This window comes from Prunus dulcis, chromosome 7 (genome assembly GCF_902201215.1).
Source record: "Prunus dulcis chromosome 7, ALMONDv2, whole genome shotgun sequence".
Taxonomy (NCBI): domain Eukaryota; kingdom Viridiplantae; phylum Streptophyta; class Magnoliopsida; order Rosales; family Rosaceae; genus Prunus; species Prunus dulcis.
In genome coordinates this window covers 10419454-10433196 of record NC_047656.1, presented here as the reverse complement: position 1 = coordinate 10433196, position 13743 = coordinate 10419454, and the positions used below count along the sequence as shown (strand labels likewise).

At 34.9% G+C, this 13743-nt stretch overlaps 1 protein-coding gene across 1 annotated transcript; it reads left to right on the top strand.

Moving 5' to 3' along the window:
* Positions 1-424: 424 nt before the first annotated feature.
* On the top strand, positions 425-3982 carry LOC117634084 (beta-glucosidase 12-like). Its single transcript, XM_034367997.1, has 13 exons — positions 425-619; positions 798-867; positions 1250-1308; positions 1434-1509; positions 1644-1715; positions 1817-1904; positions 2002-2257; positions 2389-2504; positions 2627-2850; positions 2944-2975; positions 3100-3202; positions 3365-3473; positions 3575-3982. Exons 1-13 carry the CDS (start codon positions 431-433, stop codon positions 3750-3752), a joined length of 1572 nt encoding a protein of 523 aa, XP_034223888.1. The 5' UTR covers positions 425-430; the 3' UTR covers positions 3753-3982.
* The last annotated feature ends 9761 nt before the right edge of the window (positions 3983-13743 follow it).

Here is a 13743-nt window from a genome sequence, read left to right as displayed (position 1 = left end):
AAAAATAAAACATTGAATTCAATCCAAATCGGCTCTCTAAAAAATAATCAATTTGCCTTTATTTATTTTAAAAATATATCATCTGTAATCTAATCCATAAAATCTAGCCTCTCTTACCACTAACAAAACTAACGCATTGACTTGAACCACATATAAAAACATAGCATGTACTTTTGTCCTTTTAAACAACTAGTGCGGCCAAACTTTTTTTGATGCTACTGCGTGAACCAGTCTATATCTAGCGTCAAGTAACGACTTTTTGTTTGCAAATTTGCTTTCCTTCTAAATATTCAAGGACCTCAGAATCGTTTCTAATCAAGATAGAGATCAAATATTTTATGTACCCCCTCCCTTTAGGCTCTATATAAACTCCATGCAGCAACAGTATACCAGGATGAGCACCAAAAACCCTCTCCACTTAGACTTAGTTATGGCAATGCAATTACACTCTTTGCTCTTATATGTGGTGCTTCTCTTTGGCTTTGCGTTGGCAAATACCAATGCTTTGCATTGCCAAAAACCCTCGCCACCCATTGATTGCCCAAATAATCTGAACAGGGCCCATTTTGATTCTCTTGTACCACATTTCATATTTGGCGCTGCTTCATCAGCTTACCAAGTCATCATCTCCCTTATAGCTTAATTAATTACTCTTTAAGTTGTTTTAATTAAGTTATTACTTAAGTTTAATCTAATTTCAATGTCAGATAATTAAAATCCATGTATGAATGCTGACATCTTCATTTGGTATATCCTCTTATACATATACGTATATGTGATACGTATGCACATTTCAGGTAGAAGGTGCTGCAAACGAAGATGGTAGAGGACCAAGCATATGGGATTTCTTCACCCATAACCATCCAGGTCTGTCAACATCAACAGAGTTATGCCACCATAACTATGACCATGTATCAAATTGACCAAATATATATGTCATTCATGCATCTATGTGAGTCGAACCTAAAACCTCATTCAATAAAATGAAAACTCCACTAGATAGTTGGAAAGTTGTAAAGAATTGAAGAAGGTTATTATACATCTAATAGGGGTACACATGGAACATAAATTTTAGATACAACAACAACAAGAAAGTTGCTAGCTATTTGAATATCTAGATTACTTTGCATTATTTTTAATTATTAGTGGTCATGTGGTATGCATAATTGGTCCACCCACAAAAGTTTACATGATATGATTTCTTCGAACTTTATGCTCTAAAAGTTAAATTATTTTTGGTTAATTGTAGAAAAGATCGATGATCAAAGTAATGGAGATGTCGCCATTGATGAATATCATCGCTATAAGGTTCTAAAATCACAAATTTTATTCTCTTGACCTTCTGTAGTTGAAGTGTACATATTGAATTCTAATTGGATCCTTAGTTTTTAACTTCTATCTTATAATTATGTACATATATTGTGTCACTACAGGAAGATGTGGGGATTATGAAGAATATGTCAATGGAAGCGTATAGGTTCTCTATCTCATGGTCCAGAGTATTACCAAGTAAGTTGGTCATCCGCATCACTATATTTGATTGTGACAAACCAATTTAAAGTTTAGCATGTTTTATTTTATGTTATTTATATTTATAGATAGGGATTGGGTTATATTTACTTGTTGTTTTTAATTTTTATAAGGAGGAACTGGTCAACCTAACCCGAAAGGAATCAAATACTACAATAATCTCATCAACGAACTCCTAAAGAAAGGTTATATGACTGCCAATCTCATATATAATCCCCATTACATTAATATGGTACATGCACTCATAAAACATATTTCAATTTTAATTTTCTTTTATTGTATCAAGGTATGAAACCATATGTTACACTCTTTCACTGGGATGTTCCCCAAGCCTTACAAGAAAAATACGGTGGTTTCTTAAGCCCTCATATTGTGTAAGTGAATAAATTTCAGGTGCTAGATATTATTGATAATTTAATTAAATAAATAATACTATATATAATAAATAAATTTTGAAATGTGTACACACAGCGATGACTTTAGAGCATACGCAGAACTGTGTTACAAGGAATTTGGTGATCGAGTAAGGCATTGGATGACAGTTAATGAGCCATATACCGTGAGTAACCATGGTTATACAATCGGGCTCCATGCACCAGGCCGATGCTCTTATAAGTACGACCATACATGCCTTGGTGGAGATTCAGCTACTGAACCATATTTGGTGACACACCACCAACTCCTTGCTCATGCCGCTGCTGTAAAATTGTACAAGGATAAATATCAGGTCTGACGAGTTATTATTATTATTATTATTTGGTCTGCATAGTATTATGTAACAATAGAAAAGAGAATATTTTGGATATGTAAATAAACAAAGGTTTTACTCTCACAAATATATTCAATTCTCTTATGTAGGCATTGCAAAAAGGTGTGATAGGAATAACATTGAATACTCACTGGTTTGAGCCTGCTTCTAAGGCAAAGCATGATATAGATGCTGCATTTCGAGCTTTGGATTTTATGTTTGGATGGCAAGTATTATTCATATAATATAAACTCATTTAAATGCTTTATTTATGAATTATATCTTTGACTAGCTAGATAACATTACTTTATACAATACTATAAGCTTGGAATTTTCATATTTCCGTAGGTATATGGACCCATTGACAAATGGTGACTACCCACCTAGCATGCGATTTCTTGTTGGGAAAAGATTACCAAAATTTACAAATGAAGAATCCAAGTTGCTGAAAGGGTCATATGATTTTATTGGAGTAAATTACTATTCTGCTAGATATGCAAGTGCTTATCCTGCAGATTATATAATACCTAAGCCCCCAAGCTACTTGACTGATGCTTATGTTAATGTTACAAGTAAGTACAAATTGAAAACTTCAAGTAATTAATGAAGTTCTTATAATAATTAGATCCTAATATTCATATTCATATTCATATATATTGTGGCAGCTGATTTTAATGGGGTTCCCATTGGTCCAAAGGTACGTAAAAAATTATTAGCATAAACTATTGGTATTTTAACAATTAATACCTATACATATATTTTGATTTCCACATACATATATAACTCCTCAAATTATCTCTAATCTTCAAATGGGATTGCAGGCTGCTTCAAACTGGTTATATATTTACCCAAAAGGACTTTACGATCTTATACTCTACACAAAGAAAATGTATAATGATCCGATTATGTACATTACTGAGAATGGTAATTAATACTTTTAAACATTAATTAATTGCATCAGCAATGTTTAACATATATGTATAATGGTGTAAAATACAGTTGAGTGTTGTAAACTCTAAATTTAAATGCACATTTCTTTTTTGGATAAAAAAAAATGTATGCATTTGATACCGCATTATATTGCAGGCGTGGATGAGTTCGATAATCCCAAAGTACCACTGCAGATGGCCCTTAAGGATTCCAATAGAATTTACTACTACTATCACCACCTTTGTTACCTTCAAGCAGCAATTAAGTATGTTTTTTGTCAACAAATAGTGTAACCTTCTTACATTTCGCTTATTTAATCACTACATTGACCCGAAATTTATTCAATTTTTGTGTGTATGTTTGCAGAGAAGGTGCTAATGTGCAGGGATACTTTGCATGGTCATTGCTAGACAACTTTGAATGGAGCTCTGGATACACTATGCGATTTGGTATAAATTATGTCGATTACGCCAATGGACTAAAAAGACACCCAAAAGACTCGACGTACTGGTTCCAAAGTTTCCTCAAGAGTACACAAATTTGAATCTGAAATTATGGATAAAGTACAGTAGTTGTGTGAGTTATATTTCATGTGTTAACTTTCTGTTTGACTCTTTCTGAGGCGGAATAAGTTGCAACACCTCATTATGAGTCGAAATAAGTTGCAACAACTCATTATGAGTTGGTTGTCCTTTCTTGTGTGAGTTTAGTTTTAATTTTAGTTTATATTGTTGATCTGCTTGGTTTATCCAAATTTGTTCGCTTTATGTGGTGAAGGTGCTTTGGCCGTTTGTGGATGTGGTTGGAGGCATACCTTATTGTCTAGATGTTGTTGAGGTATCCCTCATGTGCTTGTATTAGTCCTTGTGATCAGCTGTCGTTTATGGCTAAATGATTAATGTAATTTCTCTAGATAAAAAAACTAATAAATGAAAATAAAAACTAAAAGAAATGAATGTTGAGCCCCAATCAAAATATTTACTAGTTATACTAAGACATCTAGTTTGTATTATGTTAAAATGAACTTAGAACAAGATATTAGTGTATCAATTTTCTATGGATTTATTAAAAATTCAAAAGAAAATGCCCCGGTGCTTGTTTGAGAGAATGTTTGCTCTATTAAAAGGACAATATTTTTCTTCAAAAGAAAACTAATGTTGCTTGCATAATTGTGTATGTCTTAATGTCAATGCTAATATAGTTTGTTTAAGTTTAATAATTTTCATGAACTCTTTTAAGAGTTTGCTTTAGTTTATTTTATCTTTAGGTTGTTTTATTTCTATTTAGCTTTGGCTTTCAATATGAATGTGTCGTTTATGCTGTTGCACGATGAATCTGTAATATTGCATGTTTGAGTACATGTGCTTTTGGTTGCTAAATCGGGGATTTTATGTTAGAAAATCGGGTCCTTGATCTCCACGAAATAACAAGTATGAAACAATCTAAACACAATAGAGAAAGACATGTTGTGCAAAAACACTCCAAGACCTTCTTGTTGATGGACTACGCAACTACCGCACACACATGCTATGCAAGAATAAAGTACACAACAATCGAAAGTAAACACAAATACAAAGAACATGAGAATTTTATAGAGGCTCAGTGTTGTGCCTACATTCTCTTGGTGTTCCACTCGAGAAATTCACTAGTATAAAAGAACCCCTTCGATTACAGTGAAGAACCTCTTTTGTTCTCTCACAAATCATAGCTCCCTTTTATCTCACCCTAGCTCAAACCCAATTTGATGCCCTTGTTTTCCCTCTTGCACTCATTAGAGAAAACCATAGCATTAAAAATGCATATTTATAGATCATTGGACTTTAGTACAATGTTAAAAGGAATAAGAAATTCAATCCTAGTCAAAAAAAGCCAAGGACTTGTCAAAAAACACACTGAGAAACAAATCACCGATGGATTGAACGATCAATTGTTTATTCACACCTCATGCACTGGAGCTCTCTATGCAAAAGCGATCGATCGCCCATGACTGGTGATCAATCGTTTCAACTCGAGTGTACTTCTTCCTTATTCCTTTGCATCCTTAAGGTGAGCTAGAACTTCAACAATCTCTACCTTGGCGAGCCTTAAACACCTTGTGAAAATAATTGAACCCTACAACATCTTCAACCTCTTGGAAAACGTTCAAGTAATCCTCAATAGCTCTAGTTGCAACAAGATTGAGTAAGCTCAAACAATGCCTGAACACCTCAACCATAACTTGCTTTGTCAAGCAATCCAAAACATTCTCCTCTATATGAACCTTCTCAATCACAATGACCCTTTCATTTAACCAATCCTTTATCCAGTGGTATCTTACCTTTATATGCTTAGACCTCCCATGAAACACTTAGTTCTTGACTCAACATATGGCCCTTTGACTGTCACTCACAATCATCACCAAGTCTTAGTTAATACCGAACTTATTCGCCAATCTACACAGTCATATTGCTTCCTTAGAAGCCTTGGTTAGCACCATGTACCCCGCTTTGGTAGTAAACAAGGCACAAATTGATTGTAGTACCACTCTCCAACTAGTCATTCATCCACCATAAGTGAAAACATACCCCGTAGTAGGATCTCCTCCTGTCTAAGTCTTATGCATAACCCAACACATGCATTTCCTTGTTGCCTTTACAAGAAGATCCTAAACTTCTTGGTGCTCTTCAAGTACCGGAGAATCCATGTCACCGCATTCCAATGTTGTTTCCCATATTCTCCATTTACCTGGAAACCACACTAGTCGCTTGAGGTAAGTTCGGGCGTGTGCAAACCATAGCGTATATGAGATACCCTACCACACTTGCATATGGAACTTTACTCATCTCATCTTTCTCTTTATCACTAGAAAGACACTCTTAGGAACTGAATTTAAAGTGCTCCGTCACAGGAGTAAACACATTTTTGCACTCCAACATTATGTATTTTAATAATGTACTTATCTTGTGACATCCACAATTTACCCACTTCTCGGTCTCTCATTATCTCCATTCATAGGATCTTTCGTGCAGGACCAAGATCATGTCAAACTCCCTCCCAAGCAAAGTCTTCAACTCTTTGACCTTTGACATGTCTTGACATGCAATTAGCATATCATCTACATACAGTAGCAAGATGATGATCTTCTCATCCTTGAACACATGAGTGTATACACAACAATCCGATTCACATCTTCTATACCCAATTCATAGCATATAGCTCTCAAAGCACTTGTACCACAACCTTGGAGATTGCTTTAGCTCATACAATGACTTCTTCAACCTACAAACTAGATTTCCTTACTTGCTTCAACGAACCCCTGAGGTTAACTCATGTAGTTGTCTTCTTCTAAGTCTCCATGGAAGAACGTCGTCTTCACGTCCATTTGCTCCACTTTCATGTCCCATTATGCCACTTTGAAGAGCAATAACTGTATAGAAGTATGCTTCACAATCGGGGAGAAAATCTCATCATAATCAACTCCCTCCTTTTGTAGGTACCTATTGGCCATTAGACTAGCTTTGAATCTAGTAGACTTTGTCTCATGTATACATTCATTCTTCCTAAACACTCATTTATAGCCAATCACCTTCTGATCTTTGGGTTTAGGAACCAACTACCAAAACAAAATTCCAATGTAGAAATTCCATCTCATCCATCATAGCACTCATCCAACTTTTCCACTTCGTACTCTCAATTACTTCTTAGAACATGGTTGGATCCCTTTCGCTCATGTTTAGAGTACAGTGAACTGCGTCCTTATCCCATCCAAATCATTGAGGAGGTTTGATGGTCTTTTTGGCCTGGACTAAGCTATAGATGGCGGCTCCTCATGATTCTGAGTTTTTTTTTTTTTTTTCTTCTTCTTGAGTTTGTTGTTGTTGCCTAAAATTCTCCACCTCAATGTCAAACTCCACCACCTCATGAACATATTCATTTAGCTGCACTTATGAAGTTTTCCAGAGTACTCTCCTTGGTGAAATATTGACGGATGTTTTTATTCCAATAATATCCTCCATTGCCTCATATTTCTTAATATTATTCATATGTATAGTCTTCTCATCCTACATCCTTGCTGAGTATTCTCTTTCGGTTCACTGGATCCCAACTTGAAATCCTTTACACCACTGTTAAAGTCGAGGAATATGCATTCAAGATACTTTGGTTTCAACTTGGTTTTCTCATCACTAGGTATGAGAGTATAGGCACTGCATCCAAAAACTATAAGATTAGTAAAATCAACTAATTTATTAGATCATACCTCTTCTGCACACTTGAAATCAAGATATCTCAATGGTGAGCGGTAAACCAAATATGAAGCGTGCTTAACAGCCTCCCCCCAAAATGTCTCTCGCAAGTTTGCATAAATCCTTATGCAGCTCTCACGCTTCATAAAATTTTAGTTTATCCTCTCTGCGGCTCCATTTTGTTGGGGCTTCTTCTTCACAGTGAAATGCTTCTTGATACCCTCATTCTTACAAAACTTAAGGAATTTGATATCCTTATATTCACCCCCGTTGTCACTCCTTAGGATCTTTCTCTTCCTTCATGTAAGGTTCTCTACCTCCATCTTCCACTTTTTTCATAACGTAGATCCAAACCTTTATAGAAAAATTATACACCTAATGATTTGACCAGTGCTGGCCCCTACACATCTGAGAAAATATAATCAATCATTCTTGTGCTCCTATTCTCTTCGTCTTGCTACTTGAATATCACATTCGACTACTTGCCCATGGTACAATACTTGCAGAACTCAAGTTTGCAAATGTTCACTCCCTTCAAAAACTTCCATTTTCGCAACTTTTACATTGGTTGCTCACTTATATGCCCTAGCCTCAAATGCCAAAGTTGAGTCTCATCCTCTAAGTCATTCTTAAAGGATATAATTGCTCCACCAATCACTGTTATACCACATAGTCGATACATGTAGTTAAGTTTAATCTCCCTCTATATAATCACAAGTGAACCCTTTGAGATTATGAGATTCCCACCTATGGCCTTGTAGGAGTAGCCATTCTTGTCAAAAGTACTAAGTGAGATGAGATTCTTCTTCAACTTTAGTATGTACCTAACCATACCCAATGTCCTAACAATAACGTCATACATCTTCATGTAGATAGTACCCGTTCCTTCAACTCTACATATTAAGTAGTCCCCCCATTCTCATACGTTTCAAACCAATATTTTTTTGAACACATATGATATGAGCACCCAAAATCCAAAATCATGTCAAAGATGAATCCCTAGAAGAAATAGCAAGTACATTAGTATTAAAAATGCTATCAACAAGTAAAAGCTCACTGCTGCTATCTTCTGTGACCCCGATTGAGTCATTCAACTTATTCCCTTTGTTTCTTTTCTATCACCATGTAGGGCAATACGTCTTCAAATAATCTTATGACCCGTACTCAAAGCAACCGTCTTTTACCCTAGATTTTAATCTTCCCTTGTTGCTCTTCTTGCTTTCACGCTTGCTTGATCGATCACTCTTTCTGGCTTTTGCCACAAGACCTTCATTTGGAAAGCATTCTCCCAAACATTGAACCCTCCTGTGATGAACTAGGACGTCTTGCCCCACGTCTTCAAACTTCAAAGTTCCCTTGCCAAACATAAGCATTGTGCGGAAGTGTTTATCAGACGGAGGCAAGGATGTCAACAACATCATGACCTTATCTTCCTACTTATAAACCTCATCCATCATTTGCAAGTTTGCAATACACCTATTAAAGGTGCTAAGATGCTCCATCATGTTTGCGCCCTTCTTTATACGTAGAGTAAGAAGCTCATCCTTTAAGAAAACATTGCAAACATCTCTTCGATTTTCTCCCATATATATTTCGCAGTGTTTTTCATTGTATTACACAGCACGTCGTCTGTGAGATGCCTTTTGATGGACCTCTTAGCAAGCTCATCCAGGTCTGCTTACTCCGCTTCAGTCATCGTTTCCGGCTTCTTTTCCTTACGTGCCAAAACTACGCTGAGACCATGTTGCTTAAGGACGTACTTCATTCTCATTTGCCAAAGTATGAAGTTCTCCTTGCCGGTGAACAACTTCAACTCAACTTTGACACTCGTTGCTTGTGGTGTTTTCGTATGGGAGCTTTCTCCTCTCGTTTTCATGTCTCATGTCATCGTCAACATACTGCCGCTCTTAAAGTTGTAAGAGCACTTGGGCATAAATTAATGTCCACCGCAACCACAGCTCTAATACCACTTGTTGTGCGAAAACACTCAGAGATCTCGTCGTTGATAAACTACGCAACTACCACACACACAAGCCACACAAGAATAAAAGACATAACAACTGTAAAGTAAACACACACATAAAGAACATGATAATTTTATAAAGGTTCGACGTTGTGTCTATGTCCTCTTGGTGATCTACTAGAGAAATTCACTAGTATGAAATAATCCATTTTGCTCTCTCACAAACCCTAGCTCTCTTTTTTCTCACCCTCGCTCAAACCCAATTTAATGCCCTTGTTTTCTCTCTTTCACTCGTAAGAGAAACCTAGCACTAAAATGTATATTTATAGGCTAAAAGACTTTAGTACAATGTTACAAGGAATAGGAAATTCAATCCTAGTCAAACTACCAAGAACTTGTCCAAAAACACATGTTTGGACCAAAACATGCAGAGGAGTAAGTCACCAATGCAATCGATTGTTGGGTTGTTGGGCCTTATCAATCGATCGCTTCTTCACATCTTGAGCACTAGAGCTCTCTGGGAAAGTTAAGGGACATAGCTCATCCTTTGAGAAAACATAAAGGATACATATTGGGTGATGTTGGAGTATGTATATTGAGAGTGTTTATCCTACATTGAAAGGTTAAGGGACCTAACCTGGGTTTATAAGTAGTTAGGCTACTCCCTCTATTGCCAGTTGATTTTAAAGTGGAACCTCAACTTCTTTCATGGTATTAGGGCCAGGTTTACCTTCGTGTGAAAACCTAATTGCCACATGTGCTCCACGTCACCCAATTTTTGTTGTCCACCTGGTAGGTTTGAAAATTCGCCACATGTGCGGGGCATGTGGGAATGTGAAGGTGAAAATATCTCACATTGGAAAACTAACAAACCTTTGAAGGGCTTATAAGGTGTTAGGCTACTTTCCCTATTGCCAATTGAGTTTCGGGTGGAACCTTAACTTCCTTCATGAAGTGCATCTTAATCCCAACAAGATTGCTAGGGCGTGGCATAGGTCATGGTGTATATAGCTGGGTTCCAGGCACCCAAACACCTCTTCTTTTGATGACATGATCTTGACCAATTTCGGTCTTTAGTAATTTTCATGGCACCTTGTGCCTTCGCATATGCATCTGAAAGTTCTAATCGCTCTAAAATCCTTGGTTACAGATCTCTCATATGTACCGGTCTAATTCCAGTTTAGGAGACAGAGACACAACTTATGCATTCGTATCTATTAACATACATGTGTGAATCAAACAATGAAAACCCCACAAAAGAAGAAAAGCAATATTAAAAATCAAAAGAGGGTTTGTGCAATTAATTAAATATTAAATAAATTATCTGGTGTCCCTGCTCGTTTGTGCAATACTAAAGTTAGGGGAAGGGGTGGTAGGGCGTGCATTAGGGTGGGGGTGGTTAAGGTCGTGATGGGGTTGGCTAGGTGGGTGGGGAGGAGAGAGGGCTTTGTTTTGAATTTCACTTTTAATTTATTTATTATGTTGAGCTCTTGTTTTTCTTTCTCTGATTTTGTATTGGGCCTTTTTGTAATCTTTATTTGGTAATGACATGCCCCCAAAACACATTTTAAGGGTATTTTAGTCTTTCCATTTTCAAGAAAAAGAATAGAGAAAAAAGAGACATCTCTCCCCCTTTTTCCCCCATCCTAACCCCACCCGCCCCAAAACACATCACACATGATACCTCCTCCCCCCTATTCTCTCTCTCTACCATGTATAAAAAAATTTATAATAATTTTTTCATTTTTAAAATATCCTTAAAATGGATGGAAATTGGATGGTGTTAAAGTCAGATGACAAATTATGAATTTTAAAAAATGAAGGTGACATTTCTCTTAAATTTTTCTTTAAGGTGACATATTGAAACTGAAAGTAACATATCTACAAAAATTCCTTCTCTTTTTGATGAGCTCTTGTTTTTCTTTCTTTGATTTTGTATTGGGCTTTTTGTAATCTTTATTTGGTAATGACATGTTCATTCCTTCAACCAAATAATAAAAAAGAAAAAAGTTCTTATTAGAAGAAAAAAAATATGTCTGCTCGGTTAAAAGGGCAATATTCCTTTCAAAAGAAAACTAATGTTCCTTTAATAATTTTATATGAATGTTATATATATATATATATATATATATATAAAGCAAAAGGCAGAGAATTTGAAACATTCAAAATACCAGAAAATGCCCTTGATTAATGCAAACATTAAGAATTGAAATTATTAATTAAATGAGGATAATATGGAAAATTCACACTTTTCATATTAAACAAATTAAAATTAAAAGAAAAATCAGATAATTGATCCTATTTTTATGGAACACAACTACCCATTATATTTTTTTATTCTAAAATAAATTTAAATTTTTTAATGCACTTCCCTCTCAATTTGCATAATCGTGGCACTTAAATTTCATTTAAATTTTATGCTACAATAAAATTTGGGTAATATTAAACGAACCCTAAAATTAACTAAGTATACTCTATTATCAAACTATTTATTGAATTACTAACTTACCCTAATATAAAATGACAAAAAAAAAATATTGAATTGTGTAACAAATATAATTTACTCACCATATTTAACTCTAATAAAATCAATCCCTCGAATCAATTAGCAATTCACAAGGCAAGAACAAAATAAAGTTAAATTCATCTCACGCACAACAGATGGGACATTAGTATTAACATTACGCTCCTGGCTTTTGGTACTCCTCATTGAATGAGGAAATACATCAACTAAATCGGCAGCTGTTAGCTTGACCACATCTTCAGGACAACTGCAGTGTAATGCATCAAGGCAACCACCAATGGACGAATCATAAATGATGTTTCTGCAGTGTAAGCCCAGCAATTCATTGGCATACCAGGGGAAAAATTAGGAAATAATGCCGAATGTAAGGATCTCATTTATCATTCCCCAAAGACAACAAAATAAAATGCCCCAGAAAGAAAATCTATTATTCTATGAAGACCACTAATACGTATTAATGGCCTATAGAATTGACAACTTCTAAAGTCATATTCTCCAGACCACATTAATGCCGATAAGTTTGCAATACCTATATAATGAAGCATAAAAGGGTTTGCATTTTAGTAGTTAAATATGAGGTACTTAGTTAATTTTATATTTTGATTTAAATATTAGGATGTATTTAAATCATAAAGTGTACTCAGTTAATTTTAAGTTCGTTTCACAACGTAATTAGTCCAAGGCCCAAATCTAAACTCTCAGTTGCTCAATGCACGCTCAGTGCCCTTTAACGTTGACTTCTTCTTCTTCTTCTTCTTCTCTGTTTTCTACCCTTTGTATCTAATAACCACACTTGGGTCTCTCTAGCATCAGAACTTCCTGCTGCCGCACCACCACCACTGCACCAGCGCTCCTTGTCGGTAATTTTTTTTTTTCCTTCATGTCTTTGATTTTGATTTTTCATCTTCTTGCCGTTGGATTTTGGGTCAAATAAAAAAATTTGTTTTTTTATTTTATCTTATATGTTATATGCAAGAAAGTTTTCGAATTGGATCTACTATTTTACGATTGCAGTTATCTTCGATGGTTGTTTATTTATTTATATATTTATTTAGATTCTTTTTTTGAATTTGATATGCACTAATATGCTCTTCTTAGGTCATCTCTAGTCATGAGTTATAGGGCAAATGTAAGGTTACAATTTAGCCCTCTAAAATATTATTATTTTTAAAAATAACATAGGGCTAAAAAAATTCATCTCCAGCCATCTAGGGCTATATTTTAAGGTTCTACATATTTTATTATTTTGAGAAAAATTATGGTAAAACACTCATACATTCAATTACTATGTATTGTTCAAATTAATTAAAGGACTATTTAGGTTCTTTAGAGAAATGAGTGTGGAAAGTTGTGAATAAGTAGAGAATGTGATAAAATTTGTAAGAAATGAGTGTGAATTTTTTGAAGAAATTTGGAGGTATTTATAGACATATTTGAGGTTTTTAAAACTTTTTTTATTTAAAAAAAATAAAGAAGAAGCCTACAACGGCTATTTTGAAAAAATTGATGCATTTCAAAACCCATTTTTTATATATTTTTTAAATAAAAATGAATTTAAATACATTAAAAATATTAAATGAAAAAAATTAACGGCTAATTGACATTAACGCGCCTTTAAGGATTACATATTTTGAGGGTTACATAAGGCCTATGACCATGGCTGGAGATGGCCTTACCATTACTAGCATAGTCCAATTTTCTTGAATTGTTTCCTGGTGTATTTTATATGGCCAATAACTTTAATTTATGAAGAAATATACTAGAACTTAAATGGGTTAAGTCAATTGTAAAATTTCTTTGAGAAGTTTGATGGCTTAGGATGCCT